Genomic DNA, 19,658 nt, shown 5'->3' on the forward strand with positions numbered 1-19,658 from the left:
ACCAGTTGGAGCCTCCGGGTGCTCCTCAAGGGGAGCCCCATGTAGAGAGCATTACAGTAGTCCAGGCGGGAGGTAACGAGGGCATGAGTGACTGTGCGCAGGGCGTCTCGGTCCAGAAAAGGCCGCAACTGGTGGATCAGGCGTACCTGATAAAACGCCCCCCTGGTCACGGCCGACAACTGGTCTTCCAGCGTCAGCCACGAATCCAGGAGGACCCCCAGATTGCGCACCCTCTCCGAGGGTTGAAGTCCACAAGTCATAAAAGAGCCAAGGTGGCCTACCCCTGGCATATAGCCATGCTAGCTGCATGACCATGGAAATTGTCTTTGGACAATGCTGGCTCCCTCAGCCATGAAACAGAGATGAGTACCACCCTGACATGACTGACAGGGAAACTTTTACCTTTTTTTTTTTTTAACCTTCTTATATTTTGAGGCAGAATTATTTGGAGGCAAGCGGAAAGAGAAAGCATGAGGGGAAAAAAATCCCTCAGATTCATCCTGCTATTTTTTACTGATCTAGTTCTTTTTTTCTTATGCAATCCTCTATCTTTTCTTAGATCTATATCCTGTTGTCCATCATTTTCCATCCAGGGGTAGGCAACCTTGGCTCTTTTATGACTCGTGGACTTCAACTCCCAGAATTCCTGAGCCAGCATGGCTCAGCTTGGAAACCTCTCCCTTTCCCCTCAGCATGGCTGGCTCAGGAATTCTGGGAGTTGAAGTCCACGAGTCATAAAAGAGCCAAGGTTGCCTACCCCTGGGATAGACAATCTCCTGGAAGTGCTTTACTCTTGGCTGTGTGATGGAAGGCAAGAGGGTCACTGTAAAACTCCTGCCCCGTTGCTGATCTTTGACTGGATCTCAGAAACATGTCGGGTAGTCAGATAACCTTCGACTTATGACCACAATTAAGATCAGAATTTTGGTTGCTAAACAAGGTAGTTGTTAAGCGAGTGGCGCTTGATTTTGTGATTATTATTTTTTTTGCCACAGTTGTTAAGTGCATCACTGAGATTGTTAAGTGAATCTGGCCGTCCTTAAGTGAATCATGCAGTCAAGTGAATCCAGCTTGCCCCCCACTGACTTTGTTAATCAGAAACCAGCATAGATGTTGATTGCCAAGCACCCAAATTTTGATCACATGATCTATGGAGATTCTGCAACAGTTGTAAAGATGAGGATTGATCATAAGCCACTATTTTCAGTACCATTGAAAGTCTGAATAGTTACTCAACTAATGGTTGTAAGTCAAAGACTACCTGTATTGCTGGACACATGGCAAGTAAAAAAAATAACAGAATAACAGCGTTGGAAGGGACCTTGGTAGTCTTCTAGTCCAACCCCCTGCTCAATCTGATACACCCCCTACACCATTCCAGACAAATGGCTGTCCAATCTCTTCTTAAAAACTTCCGGTGTTGGAGCATTCACAACTTCTGGAGGCAGGTTGTTCCACTGATTAATTGTTCTAACTGTCAGGAAATTTCTCCTTAGTTCTAGGTTGCTTCTCTCCTTGATCAGTTTCCATCCGTTGCTTCTCTCTTTGATTAGTTTCCATCTGTTGCTTCTTGACTCCCTCTTCTTTGTGATAGCCCCTCAAGTATTGGAAGACTTATCATGTCACCCCTAGTCCTTCTTTTCATTAAATATAAATAAACTACTAGACAAAACCAATTCCTGCAACCGTTCTTCATATGTTTTATCCTCCAGTCCCTTAATCATCTGTATTGCTCTCCTCTGCACTCTTTCTAGAGTTTCAACATGTTTTTTATATTATGGTGACCAAAACTGGATGCAGTATTCTAAGTGTGTTCTTACTAAGGTTTTGTAAAGCAATACTAATACTTCACGTGATCTTGATTCTATCCCTCTATTAATGTAGCCTAGGACTGCATTGTTTTTTGGGGGTTTTTTGGCAGCTGCAGCACACTGCTGGCTCATATATAAGTAATTGCCCACTAGGATTCCAAGATCCTTCTCACAGTTAATTACTATTCAGCCAGGTACCACTTATTCTATACCTGTGCATTTGATTTTTCTTGTCTAAATGTAAAATCTTATTTTTTTTCTACATTGAATTGAAGAGAGTAAAAAGGATTACTCTCTGGGTAACAGGATTGGTTCCAGGCTGGGAAAAAAGCAGCAGGCAAGATTGTTCTTATTACAAGTATCATGCAAACAACTTTCCCCATTCCTGCCTTTTTCTTCTCCCTTTAAATTCAAGGCTTGTCGCGGGAAGGGCCGTTGTCTGCTGCCGACTTCAGCTCATTCTCTGCCAGCCACCCTCCTTGTCTTTTTCTCCTCTGACCCCTCTCCACCTTTTGCAGGGTGGGAAAACTCCCTTTGCAACGTAGACAGGCCACCAGGATGCAAACGATTCTCTTTGTGTGCCAGACCCACAAATGAAGAAAATGACAACCGAAGCAAAAATCAGCAAGCTAGGAAAAGTTGCTGTTTTGACAAAAGAATAATGGAAGGCAGTGCATTCAATCAATCCATGTTCTATTCTTGGTCAGAAAGCAAAGGAGCATGTCCATTGAATCATTTTTGTAAAAATGAATGGTGCTCATAAGTTTAAAGAATGGAATGGAATAGAATAGAATAGAATAGAATGGAATGGAATGGAATGGAATGGAATGGAATGGAATATGGAATATGGAATATGGAATAGAATATGGAATATGGAATAGAATATGGGATGGAATAAGGAATGGAATAAGAATAGAATAAAATATGGAATGGAATAAGAATAGAATAGAATATGGAATGGAATGGAATAAGAATGGAATAAAATATGGAATGGAATAGAATATGGAATGGAATAGAATATGGAATGGAATAAGAATATAATAAAATATGGAATGGAATAAGAATGGAATAAGAATGGAATAAAAATAGAATAGAATAGAATATGGAATGGAATAAGAATGGAATAAGAATAAGAATGGAATAAGAATAGAATAGAATTTATTGTCACTTTAAATGTACATTAATCAGCATACATTAAAATGAGGTTTGGTTGCATACAGCTCTTAAGGGTAACCACCCTTTAATTATGTCATGCTCAAGAAAGACCAACATTCAGGCTTCAGGACTTTGGGATTCCCCTAACCTAGTATTTCTGAACCTGAACAGAATTCCCCAGCCAGCCAGCCAGCCATGCTGGCTGAGGAATTCTGGGAGTCGAAGTCCACACATCTTCAGGTTGCCCATGTTGAGAAACACTGCCCTAACCAAATGCCCCCAAATGTAGGAGTTCTGTCTGGAACGCAAAGCAGAAATGGCCATAGAGCAGGCAGGTCTAACCTGGGCAACTTTAAGACCTGTGGACTTCATCTTCCAGAATTCCCCAGCCAATCATGCTAGCTGAGGGATTCTGGGAATTGAAGTCCACAAGTCTTAAAGTTACCAAGTTTGAATACTCTTGCCACAGAGCAGAGGGTCTTCTAACCTGGCCGTTTTGTGACTTGTGGACTTCAACTCCCAGAATTCCTCAGCCAGGCATGCTGGCTGAGGAATTCTGGGAGTTGAAGTCCACAAGTCATAAAAGGCCCAAGTTTGAAGACCCCTGCCATAGAGGATGGAAGCCAGTGGCTGCATGAGAAGGGCCACCCCACAGCAGACAATTCTCTCCTCAAAAGTCTCTTTTTCCACCTCAGATGGCATCTATGCATGGGAGATCTTCTTCATTTTCCCATGGAAAACCACTTTCCCATCAGATCACGCTGCTCTGTCTTCAGCCTACCCTTCCACAGAGTGGTACTGAGATGGAGGCTTCTTTGTGAAGACCTCTCCTCAAAAATAAGAGAGGTCTCTCAGTGTAATGTGGATTTTGATTTGATCCATGAGGTGTTTTAATGTTCTGAAGCATCCAGGGACCCCTAAACTGATTAGTTGTGTTCAAATTGAAATTGTAGGTGATCCATCACTGCAGGTTTTTAAGAAGAGATTGGACAGTTATTTTTCTGACATGATATAGGCTCTCCTGCTGGGGAATTGAACTAGAAGACTTTCAAGGTCCCTTCTAACTCTATTATTCTGTTAATTGTGAGTTTGGGAGTATATATACTCCTGCTTTGACAGCCAGGGTGACATTAACAAGCCATAATGGAGCCAATAACAACAGCAACACAGCATACAAAATGTGATACATGGCCTGTATAGCTGTGATCGCCTTCGCACACTACGTTCAATCAAATTAATCAATCCACATGATACTGGTAGTTCTCGACTTACGACCATTTATTCAACGGCCATTCAAGATTTCCAAGGTGCTGAATGAAGGGACTTATAGTCCCTGCCCAAAGTTGTGGCTGCTGCAGTATCACCATGGTCACCTGACCGAAATTTGGGTGCTTAGCAATCCTTGGCAATGGACTGTGGTCGCTCCCAAAATGGCGCCCACCTCTGGGATAGAGCCTCACAGCCTTCGTGTAGGAAGGCCACATGGTAGATCAGCTGTTAAGTGGACTGAGCCCTGATGGGGGGAAGGTGTGGGACCCAGTTAGATGAAAAGCAGCCCCAAGACCTCTGGGGACCCAGCAGAGCAGGAAGCGGAGCAGAGGATGTCTTGAGTTGGGGGAAGGCCCTGGGAAGACCACCTGTGAGCTGGATGGGTGCTGCAGTGCCGGTCTCCCCTCATTGCCAGATGCTCTGTGCTTCACACTTAATGACCCATACAGTCACTTAACGACTGCAATGGGGAGAGCAGGGATTGTGGTTGTTAAACGAAGCAATCACGTGGGTGTCTGACTTAACGACTGCCACAACTTACAATTACCTGTGCCATTTGTCATAAACTATCCACACAGGTTTAGTTTGCCCAACACGCTAAATCACACACATGAGAGAGAGAGAGAGAGAGAGACAGAGAGAGAGAACAAAAACTGCTCTAAATTGTTTGTTGAGTTATGTATCCAAGTTATATGTCCACCCTTTTGATTTATGATTCAGGGTAGTGAACAACAGGTTATAAAACAACAAAAACACCATCAAAAACTAAAAGCTTAATCACAGTTAGCATGCGTACAGAGATCTAGTGGGTCTTTCTTGATCTGATAAGAATGTTGCATGAATCTACCCACTGTGGACTAGTCAATCTGGAGAAGATACACCTACATGATCACTAATCGCAGATACCTATTTGACAACAAATTAATAAGGAAGATGATGACAATGACAACTTGGTAGCTCTTTTTCTGATTAACAAATGTTATTAAAAGGCAGAAGCTCCTGATTTTTTTTTTCTTTGTCCCGATAGCAAAAATCTGGAAATGTGTTTGAACGCAGTAGGAATGGCTAGGCAGGGGTAGGCAACCTTGGTTCTTTTATGACTCGTGGACTTCAACTCCCAGAATTCCTGAGCCAGCCTTGCTGAGGGGAAAGAGAGATTTCCAAGCTGAGCCATGCTGGCTCAGGAATTCTGGGAGTTGAAGTCCACGAGTCATACAAGAGCCAAGGTTGTCTAACTAGGCTCTCTACTCATCCATCACAAAAATTGCACTGCTTGGAGTAGTGCAGATACTACAACAGCATCGGTTGTAGCATTGGTAGGAGGAGAGCCTTGACAGCCTATGGCAGACTTTGGTATTTTACGGCCCCCAGGCCACATCCGGCCCTTTAACTGTCCCTTTCCGGCCTTCAAGGTGACTGCTATTTTTGTTTTCAATTTACGTATGTGCGTTGGTACGGTGCTTTTGCATCTTCACAGCCCTACTGGTTCGGCCCTCCATAACGGTAGCAGTTTCTCATGTGGCCCCTTGCTAAAATTAATTGCCCATCCCGATGTATAGTGTCCAAGAAAAAAAAAATCAGGAGTTTCTGCCTTTTAATAACATTTGTTAATCAGAAAAGGGGCTACCGGACTCCTGCTTTTTGTACAATATCTTTAGCTAATCGTAATTCATCGGAAAGGAGGTGATAGTTACAAGTAGGAAACCGGATCAGAACCATCTGGTAAACTGTGTAGATAGAAACTATAATAATAACAATATTATTATAAAATGCAGCAGCAATGATGACAATGGATAACTGACACCTCTGCCTTTGTGCAAAAGAAATGTCAGTTTTTGATATTTATCAAAATAATATATTTATCTTATTTTGAAACTCATTTGATAAAATAATGGCTGTTTAATAAATAATCAAATAACTCTGAACTCAGTTTTCCAACTAGGGTTGTCTTTGGGTGTGTGTGTGTCCAAAATAATAATAATAATAGTAATAAAGGTAATGTCTGCAGCTATGTGACTTCCCCTTTTGTGTCTATGTCGAAAGAGACTGACATTGGTTGTCTAGTCAGGGCCACCATTTTGATTTTTCACATACAGATAGTCCTCATCTTATCACCGTATTTGGGATTAGAATTTTCCATTGTTAAGCAAGGCGTTTGTTAAGTTACCATTTTATGACCTTTTTCACCCTGGTTGTTAAAGAGAAACACGGCAGCCGTTAAGTGGATCGTGCAGTCATTAAGCAAATCAATTTTTCCCCAAAATGACTTTCCTTATCGGAAGCTGGCTAGGAAGTCACAAGTGGCAATCACGTCACATCGCGCGCACACTCACACACACACATACACACAAACACTCCAAAGATGCTGCAACCATCATAAATACATGCCGGTTGCCAAGTGCCAAATTTTGATCATGTGACTTGTCTTGGTTAAAAACAATTGAGCTGATAGATTTTAACCATTTTGGGGGGTTTTTTGCTTTGCTTTGGTTTTAGCAATTTTTCTTCACGATAAATGCAGCTCCCCTTATTTGCGCTTTTTTGAACCACCCAATCTAGCCTTTTTTTCGTTGTTGTTGGGTTTTTTTGGCATAGTTCAGGCATAGGCAACCTTGGCTCTTTTATGATTCGTGGACTTCAACTCCCAGAATTCCTGAGCCAGCCATGGGCTTCCAAACTTGGCAGCTTTAAGACTTGTGGACTTCAACTCCCAGGATTCCTCAATTCTATTCCCCCCCCCCCATTTCAGACCACTCATGTTCCTTCAGCAAAACCCATCCCATAGGATTATTGTTATAAGAAAAAATGGGAAGGGAAACGCTAGGTAAACTGTCTTCAACTTTTGAATGGAAGGTGACTTATAAAACAAATAAACGCATGTTATCTGAGGCTGTTTATAAATCTAATATATAAACAAACTCAGAAGCAAGATTGGGGGAATATGATCTTGGTGTGTTTTTCTATGGTTTTTGGAAAAACAAAGTAGTCGTGTATTGTATTTACTCGTGCAAAAGCCAAAAAAGGTTAGATGCCAAAATGCACCAAAAAAAAGCACATTTAGCTTGTCTGTTTATTTGTTTTCCAAGTCCAGAACATCTTACATTACAAAGAGAAATATAACATTTAAAACTAGCGCAACAATCTAAACGAGGAAAAATTTCAATCACTATATGACAACTATAAAGATTAAAACACAGAAGGAATTTAAAATACTTATGTGGTATTATAGAGCATTTGAGGCCCACCAAGGAGCCGAAGGACTATTTACAGCTTATCTGCGGAAGGGCTTATCCCTGAATATCTATACAGTAATGCTTTTAAAAGTTTTATTTCCAGCAAACATTCACAGGTAAAGCCCCTCTGCAGATAAGCAGACCCCCAAATTTTTAACCAAAATACCATGAAAAATGCATGTTCGGCAGTGGCACATTTTTCATGGAATTTTGGTAAAAAAAAATAAATAAATGTGAGAGTTGGCTTATCCCTCAATTGGATGGGCTTATATGCAACTATATACAGTAGGTGCGTTAAGACTGTTTTTTAATTATTATTATTATTATTGTTTAAAAAAAGGCAAAGCCCCACCAATGAAAAAAACGGGAGCAAAGCTTCTATCCCCCATTTCTACATACTTCCTAGGGTTATTGTCACTGGGAAAAAACTGAAGGATACAGTGGGAAAAAACTGAGAAAAAACTGAAGGATACAGTATGCACTCCTTTTCTCCTGCAGAAAAGATAGAAATCAAATAAACTAAACAAAATGGCAGCTTGCGTCCGTGCGGTGGAGATCGGTTTTGCTGTGCGATTGTCGGGTGGGCGGGAAAAGCAGAAATTGGCAGGCTGGAGTGGAGTGTAACTCCATTCATGAAATAAAAAGTCGGTTCATCCCTCGTAATCTCAGGTAGCCCTTTGGTGAACTATTTCTAAAGGTCAAGAATGCTTTGCAGACATCTGATTAGCAACCTTTGAATAGTTGCTAATAGCCAGATCGGTGAAAGAGTATTCTCTGTATCTAGGTAGTCCTCAGCTTACAATCATTCCTTTAGTGACCGTTCACAGTTACAACGGCACTGGGGAAAAAAGTAACTTATGACCCGTTTTTCCCACTTAACGACAGTTGCAGCACCCCCATTTTCACGGGATCGAAATTCGGACGCTTGGCAAACTGACTCATATTTATGACGGTTGCAGTGTCCCGGGGTCATGTGATCCCCTTTTGCAGCCTTCTGACAAATAGAGTCAATGGGGAGGTCAGCTCCACTGAACAGTTAGTGTTACTAACTTAACTACTGCAGTGATTCCCTTAACAACGGATAAGAAAGGTCATAAAATGGGGCAAATCTCATTTAACAGCTGTCTCACTTAGCAATATAAATTGTGGACTCAATTGTCATAAGTTTAGGACTATCTGTATACAAGCAGCCTTCAACTTTCAACCACCGCTTAGTGACCATTTGAAGTTACGACAGACCCCCCCAAAAGCTACTTACAGTTCAGCTCCAAAATTCCAGTGGCCATGTCTCCCCACACACACACACACAACCACATTTTGGGTACTTAGCAACCAATCTGCATTTATTTGCAATAACCTGTAGTCTCACGACCACCCTTTTTATCAGAAACTGGTGTTTGCTTCCAGTTTCCATCAAAACCCAGTCCATAGCAAACAAGGGGTGCGATTACCAACTGCCATGTTCAAGTAACAACCTTCACAAAAAAAAGCTAGTAAAATTAAATCGGTCACATGGTGATCCACTTCACAACCGTCACAAGTTACAGCCATAATTGCCAGGCTCAGTTACAGTCATAAGTTGAGGACTGCCTGTATTGCTTTCAGATAGAAGACAAGGGCTGAAGATCACGTAGTGGCTTAATTAGCTCATGTAAAGAGTGCATTTCTTCAAATAGATTCAACCTTGGTTGGGTTTTCTTGGTTTCTTGGCTGTGCAGATTCAACCCTTCGGTTTTATCTCTGGTTCAGTATATTGTACAAATCCAGCAAAGGGTAGGGTGGGGAGGTAAGCTTGGAATACAAAACATTCAGTGGTGGGATTCAAATACCTGAACAACCGGTTCTATTATGTGATGCAGCCCTGGGCCTCTGAGGCCTAGAACGGACTTCCAGAAGAGGCATCATACACTTCCAGTGGGCCGTTCCTGGTCTGGGAGGCCTCGTCCAAGCCTCCAATGCCTAGAACAGACTTTCGGAAGTGGCGTCCATGCACTTCCATTGGGTTGTTCTAAGCCTGGGAGGCCTCCAAGGCCTAGACTGGACTTCCAGAAGCCAGCCGGTTCTCCGAATTCAGGTAAATTTAGCTACCGGTTCTCGCGAACCGGTGTGAACCGGCTGAATCCCATCACTGAAAACATCTCAAGAACTTCCTTCTAGTGAAGAAACCAAATGTCTGCTTGGTATCTCTGGTGGTCTAAGAGTTCCACCACTGGAAATATTTTGTCTTCTGCTCTGCTAACTGATGTCTCCTCATTGCCTTTTTAGGGACCTGCTCAGGATAGGGGTGACGCTGGCAGGACACCAGAAGAAGATCTTGAGCAGCATACAGGACATGAGGTTACAAATGAACCAGACTCTGCCAGTTCAGGTTTGACCACGGAGGACTCTGCCTTTGGAACGGATCCCCCTCCCCCGAGGGTCACTTCCCTAGGATTCTAGTTTGCGGTGCTGCCCAGCTTCCTGAGTTTGAGGAAGGGGGTTCTTCTCCATCCTCCCCCACCCCGTTATCGGGGTGTGGAGCTTCTCGGTTTGCCAACAGACCTATGGTGGAATGGACTAGGATGACCCTAGCTAGATTAAAGACATTCCCGGATCAGCAAGAGGTCGCCTTCCTCGTTTTTGCTGTGACGTACTTGAAGTGGCACGCCAACAATTCAGCATCTTCATATTGAAGACCGATTACCGGGGAAGGAACTATCAACGGCCTCTCTGCACATCGTCCCTTTTGTTCACACAAACCGCCGTTCCCTACGTCTGCCTCCCACGGTGCCGTGGAGGACTTTCAGCTTCCGTGAGCTTTCCTGGTTCAGAGCTCTCCGGCGGCCTTCCTTGGCATCGTCACCAAACCAGAAATATGTGGCCTTTCCCCTCTGTCCTGGCCCAAGAGGAATCGTGGCGCCCGAGCCCAACGAATGAAGGAGCCTCTGAGAGTCACACCACACCAGGGACCATGAAACTGGCTGGACATTTTCCTCTCCACGGCCTTGACAATCGTGCACCCTCCGGGGCCATCCGGAGCCGATACAAGCCGTATCTTCTGCCGGGAGTTAAGAGCCGGTTACTTCTTTGGCCCCCGGCACACTGGAACCCTGGCTTCAGGACAGGACGTTGAGCAAAATGGCTCTGCCTCGGGCGTTCCGGGCCTTCCTATCCCAGGGCCTGCCAGCACAAGTTTGCACAAACATCACACAGATGGACAGCCAGTGGAGGCAGCTTGCCGGCCCAGCGGGATTCGAGGGAGAAAAAAGGCTGCGCGGAGGCAAGGGGGCGGGAGGGAAAGTGCATCCCAGGCCTGCCTCTCCATCTCATTTTTATTCAGGAACGAGCAGGCTCTTGTCAGCCGCGCACCCCATCTCTGCGGAGCGTTTTTCTTGACACACGCTGTGATTGCTGCCAAAAAAAAAAGACTGGAACACTTCCTTTTTCTTTTTCCTTTCTTTTTTTGGTTTTTGGTGGGTTTTTTTTGTTTTTGTTTGTTTGTTTGTTTTGTTTTTTTGTTTTGCTTTTTGCTTTTCTTTTCCGAAAGCCTCTGCAGGCCTGAGCCGTTGGGTAACACGAGGCTGCCTTTGTGAAGCTGGCAAGCTTGCATGTGTAAGAGTGCGTATACTGGCCATCTGGACCGTGCGCCATGGCAGAATAAAGGCAATAATAATTTTACTGAAGTTTCTGGGGAATCGTCGTCTTTCCCTCTGATCTGCGGTACCTTGTCAAATCCTGCCCCTCCCTTTTGCCTTTGTAGAGTTGTCTTCCCCCCACTTCTCTTTCAGAAGAGGGGAGTGTAATCTTTCCTTTCTATCTCTTAAGTTATAAATTGTGAGGCACCAGGAAGATGTTTTACACATTCTCTGTGTCTGTGTGTTTTAATCTTGTCCGCTTGCCCCCATAACCTTGAATTTGCTTCTCATTCCTCTATGGCAGAGGTGGGGAACAGTGGGCCTTTTATGAGGTGTGGACTTCAACTCCCAGAATTCCTGAGCCAGCCATGCTGGCTCAGGGATTCTGGGAGTTGAAGTCCACACCTCATAAAAGGCCCATTGTTCCCCATCTCTGCTCTAACCAGAGAAGATCCTACACAGCTCGTTTGGATACATGATATGCCAGGATGATATATAAGACCAGGAATTCTGGGAGTTGAAGTCCACACCTCATCAAAGGCCCATCGTTCCCCATCTCTGCCCTATCCAGAGAAGATCCTACACAGCTCGTTTGGATACATGATATGCCAGGGTGATATATAAGACCAGGAATTCTGGGAATTGAAGTCCACACCTCATTAAAAGGGCATCGTTTTCTCCCCCCTCCCCCGCTCTATGACCTTATGCTGGGTGCAAAAACCTTAAATAGGGGCCGTTTAGATTTTGAAACGCCTCCATTTTGAGTCTAAGCTGCTGGTTTTGAAAGCAGAAATGTAGCTTCTCGACCAAAAGTGGATGTTTCTGAGTCTAAAGCTTTTGAATCTAGATACGTTTTGCGTATCACTTGCGTGACGGGTTTGGATGGATGGCTGGGCTCATTTACTCTGGATCACAACAAGCAAGATTAGAGGGTGGGATTTGTGCTGAAGGACAGGAGAAACTCAAGCCAGAAAGTCTGATTTGCGATTCTTTTGACCCAGATTATGAAAACATGAGACCACTTTGTTGGATCCCAAAAAAATTGTTTTATACTCATGCCACATTCCTACAGATGGGATCAAGGCGTAGGGGAAAAAAAAATACCTGGTAGGCATTCAATCTAGCTAGATTCTCTTGCTCTTACATTCCCTGTTTGAGGAATTCGTCCTTCCCTTCCACTTGGGGTTTTTTGCATTCAGAAAAAGTTGAAACGAGGGTGCCGATTCCTTTTTGTGAATTTCCAGGCATTCCAGAGAGAAAGAGTGGCAAAAATAAGAAGGGATTGAATTCCTGCTCCTCTTTTTCCATTATTTGTGTAAGGACAATCCCTCTCATTTGATTTCTCAACTCCACTGGGGTTGGGGGGAGACATTCCTCGAAGCTGGTCCAGTCCCTGTTTGGAAAAAAGAAAAGACTAGCATTTTAACATCCCTCTGCCATTTCCCCTCTCTTCTGCCTTGGCTTTGTCTGTTTTATTCTACCTGAGCTTAATATGGAGGGAGAACAGCTGGTTTGCAGAGGAGTTGGTGCATGCTGTCCTGGAACAAAGCAAATCGGTCATTGCTATCATCCATCATCATTCCTATCATCCATCATCATGTGTTTCATTCACCTGACACTCTGCAGATGGTTTTTGTCCCTGGCATAAAAGAGGCCGGCTTCCTCTAACCAAGGGGTGGGGAACTCACGGCCCTTTTATGACGTGTGGACTTCGACTCCCAGGATTCCTGAGCCAGCCATCTCTGCTCTAACCAGATAAGATCCTACACAGCTAGTTTGGGTACATGATATGCCAGGGTGATATATCAGACCAGGAGCTTGCTAGTTTGGACCAGATGACAAAAGGAACATCATGCCGAAATTCCTAATTCATCCCCCGTATGATACAAGTAGTCCTAGACTCACAACTGGTCGCTTAGCAAACATTAGAAAATCCATCCAGAAAAGGTATTTACGACCTATTTCTGACGGTCCAACAGCCAGAGGCCTCCCTCCATTTGGGCATCCAGCAATCAGCCTAGATTTACAGCCATTTGAGCGTCTTCTGGTCATATGACTGCAAAATACAATGTTTTTACTAAAGGTTTTGCAGTTTTTAGCAAAGATGCCCATAGCGAACAATAGAAGCTCTTAATGATTGCAGGGGTCGCTTCGTCACTGGTGTGGTGCCGCCGTGGTTAGAATTCAGTATTGCAGTCTAATTCTGCTGACTGTCAGCTGTTCGATCCTGACCGGCTCAAGGTTGACTCAATCTTCCATTTTTCCAAGGTCGTTAAAATGAGGACCCAGATTGCTGGGGGCAATATGCTGACTGTAAACCACTTAGAGAGGGCTGTAAAGCACTGTGAAACAGTATAGAAGTCTTAAGTGCTATAGTACTATAAAGGGGTCTCTCAATGATCTGAAAATCGGGTTGATCATGTGGATGACCCAGTTTATAGCTTTCACAATTTACGACTGTAATGGGCAGCTCTATAAGAATGCAGAGAAGAGCAACAAAGATGATCAGGGGACTGGAGGCTAAAACATATAAAGAATGTTTGCAGGAATTGGGTTTGTCTAGTTTAATGAAGAGAAGGAGGAGGGGGGGACAGGATAGCAGTGTTCCAATATCTCAGGGATTGCCCCAAAGAAGAGGGAGTCAAGCTATTCTCCAAAGCACCTGAAGGCAGGACAAGAAGCAATGGATGGAAACTGATCAAGGAGAGGAGCAATGTAGAACTAAGGAGAAACTTCCTGACAGTTAGAACAATCAACCAGTGGAACAACCTGCCTCCAGAAGTTGTGAATGCTCTAACACTGAAGGTTTTTAAGAAGAGATTGGGCAACCATTTGTCTGAAATGGTATAGGGTTTCCTGCCTGAGCAGGGGGTTGGACTAGAAGACCTCCAAGGTCCCTTCCAATTCTATTATTCTGTTAATCATTATGGGTGTAAGTCGAGGACTATCTTTGCATGTATAAAAGGATGGGCTTCCATTGCCGTAATGTCTTGCTCTTTGGCATCCTACTTTTTCTTGATCCGTCTCCTTGGACCATCCACCTTGAAGATTTTGGCCATAGTGTCCAGCCTGAGCAGCTCCTTTAGCATTTAAACATCTGGTGAGGCCATCTTGAGACAGATGGGCTGGTTTGATATGTCTGACTGCATAGATAGAAGAGCCATTTAGCATTTGCCAGCAGAACAACTAGGAATTAAAACTCTGAAATATATAAAGACATTTAATGGAATATTGACCGAGAGAAGAAGTGGATCAAATCTGTGCAAAAAAAAAATCTGCCCCGAATTTTTAGGAGTCACCTCAACTGGTCCCATGAACTGCAGTTCAAAATTGCCACAATATCTTGAATTGTTGTATACCTTTTCAAAAATTCATTATCCCAGCAAGCATTATCTGCAGACTTTTTTGACTTAAACTCTCTTTCAAGAGACGAGAGGGGAAAAAAGAAATCTATATGAATATCCCAAAGGTGGGTGCTCCATCACTGGAGATTTTTAAGAAGAGGCTAGCTAGACAGTCATTTGTCTGAGATGGGACTATAGGTTCTCCTGCTTGAGCAGGGGGCTGGACAAGAAGACCTCCAAGGTCCCTTCCAGCTTCTATTCTATTCTATTCTATTCTATTCTATTCTATTCTATTCTATTCTATTCTATTCTATTCTATGGTTTTTCCAAAAGGCAACTGGACTTATTGGGGCGGGGGGTTTCTTTGAAAACATTTCACTTCTCATCTAAGAAGCTTCTTCAGCTCAGAACTGAAGAAGCTTCTTGGATAAGAAACAAAACATTTTCAAAGAAAAAAAAACCAAGAAAAGTCCAATTGCCTTTTGGAAAAGCCTTTGGGATAAATGAGAATCTCCATAGAAAATTATATATGAAAAATGTAAGGAGGACCTCACAAAATCAGTCTGGTGAACCAGAGTCCCATCTGAGATACTTCTCTGTAGGTCAGAAAGAGGACGAAGAGACTATTGTGAAGTCTTCCCTCTTGTCTTCTCCAGCAATTGAGGCCCAGGGTATGCTGCCTGATGCCGGAGACAAAATACAGCTATCTGGATTAGTACCTAGTGATAACCTAATCCTCCAGAGGTTGATCTAATCTCCTTTTCAAGCTGCCCAGAATTGGCAGCTGTCAACACCTCTATTTAACTAGGTAGCTGTGTGAAGAATTCTTCCTATCTTGAATCGGTCACTGTTCAACTTCGCCCATCTTTAGGGAAGACTGTTCAAATACCATTGAATTCTTCTGGCTTCCAGCACATAAAACTGTTATCAACAATATCTTATTTTTTCCATAGTGCTGTAGGTAGGTGACGCAGAGGCAAATGTCCTGCTCTAATGGAAGAGAAACTATGGAACACATGCTCACACATGTAAAAAAGATGTTGAGACTTTAGAAAGAGTGCAGAGAAGAGCAACAAAGATGATTAGGGGACTGGAGGCTAAAGCATATAAGGAACGGCTGCTGGAATTGGGTATGTCTAGTTTAATGAAGAGAAGGACGAGGGGGGACATGATAGCATTGTTCCAATATCTCAGGGGTTGCCATAAAGAAGAGGGAGTCAAGCTATTTTCCAAAGCACCTGGAGGCAGGACAAGAAGCAACGGGTGGAAACTGATCAAGGAGAGAAGCAACCTAGAACTAAGGAGAAACTTCCTGACAGTGAGAACAATTAACCAGTGGAACAACCTGCCTCCAGAAGCGGTGAATGCGCCAACACTGGAAGTTTTTAAGAAGAGACTGGACAGCCATTTGTCCGAAATGGTATAGGGTTTCCTGCCTGAGCAGGGGGTTGGACTAGATGACCTTCAAGGTCNCTGGATTGTAGGTGGGTTATCCAGGGAGATACGCTTGTTAGATATGGCCTTGGGGTGGGTGGGGGGTCCTCAGTACTTTCTGAGCTTGGTGGTTTTCTTGCAGATGTTGGATTAATAATGTCCTCAGTGCAGGCCTACCAGTCCATCCATCAAGGCCTTCGTGTGTCATGACTCACCTAAGCAAAATTGATTCAACTCCCAAAAAATGTTAGGGAATTTCTAGAAGCCTGGCACTCTGACAAATTAATAGATGCACAGACATAAACAATATCTACATACTATGCGAAAGAGACAATCAACATGTCAAAAAGGGAACAAAAAGACCAAAACACCTCCCCACCAACAATCAGCACTCGGCTGAGCATAGATTAACTCCAAGATTAACATCAGACCAACAAACAAGCAGTAAACAATACCTCAATCAAGGAGCTGCCAATCAAGCCAACAGTAAACAGCCCAACCCAAGAACTTCTAAGACCACCTCCACCAACAATGACAGGACAAGCCACTACTAGAATATAAACTGAGATCAAACCCTTTCAGCACTGATGATGTTACCTAGTTTGGGTAATGAAACGTCTACAAGGAAACAAGCTCAGAGAGCACCAAGGACCCCTCACGTCAACCCTGAGCTACAAATATTCTCCTTTATTGATTCAAGTCCTTTGCAAAGGTTAGGGAGATGTCCAGCATGTAGAGGACATGCTAGGTTTGACCAGTTTTAGCATGATGCAGAAGTGTCCATTTGTGGTTCCAGGTCTTTCATGAAGCAGAACAGAATAACAAGAGTTGGAAGGGACCTTGGAGGTCTTCTAATCCAACCCCTTGCTCAGACCCTATACCATTCCAGACCAGTGACTGTCCAGTCTCTTCTTAAAAGCCTCCAGTGATGGAGCGCCACAACTTCTGGAGGCAAGCCGTTCCCCTGGTAAATTGTTCTCACTGTTAGCAACCCAAAGGGTGAACTCAAGTAAATAGCTTTAACATGTTATATGGATTCACATCTTGGTCTAGAGATCCACCTCTGTAAGTCAACATGGGTAGATGAGTCCCCAGAGATTCGTCACATTGTTGGGACCTGCGTGTACCACCCATTCGGACATGAATGGAGAGGCTGTTTGGATACATCTTTCCAGGAGGGCGCCACTGGATGGACACATGTCAATCCTTCAAACATCATCCAAGAAAATGCAAACATCTGGAATGGAGCTATAGGACGATCCTCTCCAGTCTAAGCCCTTCTTCATTCCTGAATTTAGACATTTGCTCCCTGATTTTGAAAAATGTTGCTTTTTTAACAGAGCATGAATCTTAACATGGAAGCAAATTTTCTTGTGGATAAATTACAAGTACAGGTAGTTGTCGACTTATGACCGTAATGGAGTTTGGAATTTCTGTTGTTGGTCATGATGGTCATAGGTTGAGGCATCCATTTCACTGACTCGATATTACAACACTTTTACCACATTTCCTTATTATTATTATTTTTGTGGCAAACACCGTGGTCATTAAGCAAATGCCACTGTTCTTAAACAAGCTCATTATATGCAATGGAAGGTTGTCTTACTGGCTGGGGAATTCTGGGAATTGAAGTCCAGATTTCTTAAAGTTGCCAAGGTTGGGAAACACTGGGATGGATGGATGGATGGATGGATGGATGGATGGATGGATGGATGGATGGACGGACTGACTTGCTGACTGGGAATTCTGGGAGTTGAACTCCACAAGTCTTAAAATTGCCAAGGTTGGGAAGCACTGTTTTAGAACGACCCTGTTGCTCATTTACTTGTCTCTCTTATACACACACACACACACACACACAGAGAGAGAGAGAGAGAGAGAGAGAGAGAGAGAGAGAGAGAGAGAGAGAGAGAGAGAGAGAGAGNCTTGCACTCAGGAGCTCAAGGTGACCTATGTAGCACTACTTCCTGCTTTCCTCAACGGTAGGTTGTGCTGGCTTGGTACGTTATGACTGAAGGGGGATTGGAACTCAGATCTTCTCTCTCCAATGTATTAACCTGCACCAACAACTTTGCTGTAGGCTCTGTTTTGCCTGCATATCTGCATTAATATATAATCGGGGTGTGTGTGTGTGTGAAATTCAGCAGCTGGCAGATCTCAGGTGAGCAAGCATCTGTGTGTGTGTCGAATTTTTAATTCTGGAAAATTAAGACTGGAGGTGTGCTGCTTACAAACACAAAAACCTAAAACTTCCCCTGGCTCCCCCAAAAAGAGTGATGGGGAAGGCTATAAAGGATATTTTCATGGTATTGTATTGCATTTTTTTCCCCAAATGGCATCGAGAAAGAGACAGCACACAATTGCCTTTATGAAAGAGGGCAAAAATGCTCCGGTACAATTGCCAGATTTATATTTTGAAAAATCCAAATGGAACAAAACCACTGAAATTTCCTCAGACTGTGCAAAGGGGATGCAGAGATGGCTAAAAAGAGGTTAGCCTCTTCAAGGCCTCATAGAAATCCCCAAATCTTGACTTAGATTTTGGTAAGCCATTTTTTTTTTTTTTTTTTTTTGCAGCTGAGGCCCTACTGTAGAGGCAGAACTAACAATGCCCATAAGCTGAGGGTTATGGGAGTTGGAATCCAAAGTCAGGGAAAGTTGGCACCTGCCTCTTTCCGTCCCTTGGGCTTCCTGGCTGCTTCGGGGGAGGTTTTGAGCGCTGAGTGCGCAGAATAACTGGGTTTTTCTCTCTCTAAATCAGAAGTCCAAGCTTGGCAACTTTAAAGACTTACGGACTTCAACTCCCAGCATTCCCCAGCTAGGATGGAGTCAACGCCCACAGATCTTAAAACGTTGAGTGTACAGAATAATTAAGTTCCTCTTTGTACCCGTGGCAATTTTAAAACTTGTGGACTTCGCCTCCCAGAATTCCCTCAGCCAGCATGGACTTCAACTCCCAGCATTCCCCAGCTAGGATGGAGTCAACGCCCACAGATCTTCAAACGTTGAGTGTGCGGAATAATTGAGTTCCTCTTTCTACCCGTGGCAACTTTAAAACTTGTGGACTTCGCCTCCCAGAATTCCCTCAGCCAGCATGGACTTCAACTCCCAGCATTCCCCAGCTAGGATGGAGTCAACGCCCACAGATCTTCAAACGTTGAGTGTGCGGAATAATTGAGTTCCTCTTTCTACCCGTGGCAACTTTAAAACTTGTGGACTTCGCCTCCCAGAATTCCCTCAGCCAGCAGGGCTGGCTGAGGGAATTCTGGGAGTCGAAGTCCACAGATCTTAAAGTGGCCACGGTTGTTCCCCCGGCCTGCTCTAAATGGAGACCCGCTTTCTCTCTTTTCCCCCTCTAGACTCGGCCTGCCATCTGCTCTCCTCCTTCTGTCGCCTCGCAAAGCTCTGTAATTCTCCTCCCTAACTAAGCCGGCTGCCTCTGACTTCCGTCGATTGATCTCCTCTTTGCTTTCATCTCGCAGCCTGTTCTCCCACCCAGCCCCCCTCCCTCTCCTCTCCTCTCCTTTCGGGGGTCTTCCCCGAAATTCAGCTGCTCCCAGTCTTGGCAAGTGGGCCACCCGGAGCTTCTCTCTGGCTGCATTATGATCCCAAGGGGCTCTTGCTAAAGCCTCTTTCCCTTTCAGGAGGCATCAAAGGCTTTGGAGCTTCCAGGGGCTTTCCAAAATCATGGCCACGGCGGGAAGATAAGAGGAGCAAAGCACGGCAGCCATTTTGAAGGGCAACGCTTTCAAAGATGGAAGTTCAGCCCAGGATGGACAAAAACAACAACAAAACAAC

General features: G+C 44.0%; 1 protein-coding gene across 2 annotated transcripts in view; it reads left to right on the top strand.

Moving 5' to 3' along the window:
- Positions 1–10,864, top strand: part of EPHB3 (EPH receptor B3) — an 82,012-nt gene extending 71,148 nt beyond the window's left edge. For both annotated transcript variants that reach the window (XM_029286110.1, XM_029286109.1), the window contains exon 15: positions 9,734–10,864. In XM_029286110.1, coding sequence (XP_029141943.1) covers positions 9,734–9,842 — 109 coding nt within the window. In that variant the 3' untranslated portion in view covers positions 9,843–10,864. The remainder of the gene's footprint in view (positions 1–9,733) is intronic.
- Positions 10,865–19,658: the final 8,794 nt, after the last annotated feature.

The sequence above is a fragment of the Protobothrops mucrosquamatus genome, unplaced genomic scaffold, assembly GCF_001527695.2.
Source record: "Protobothrops mucrosquamatus isolate PMUCROS unplaced genomic scaffold, P.Mucros_1.0 scaffold2915, whole genome shotgun sequence".
Classification (NCBI taxonomy): domain Eukaryota; kingdom Metazoa; phylum Chordata; class Lepidosauria; order Squamata; family Viperidae; genus Protobothrops; species Protobothrops mucrosquamatus.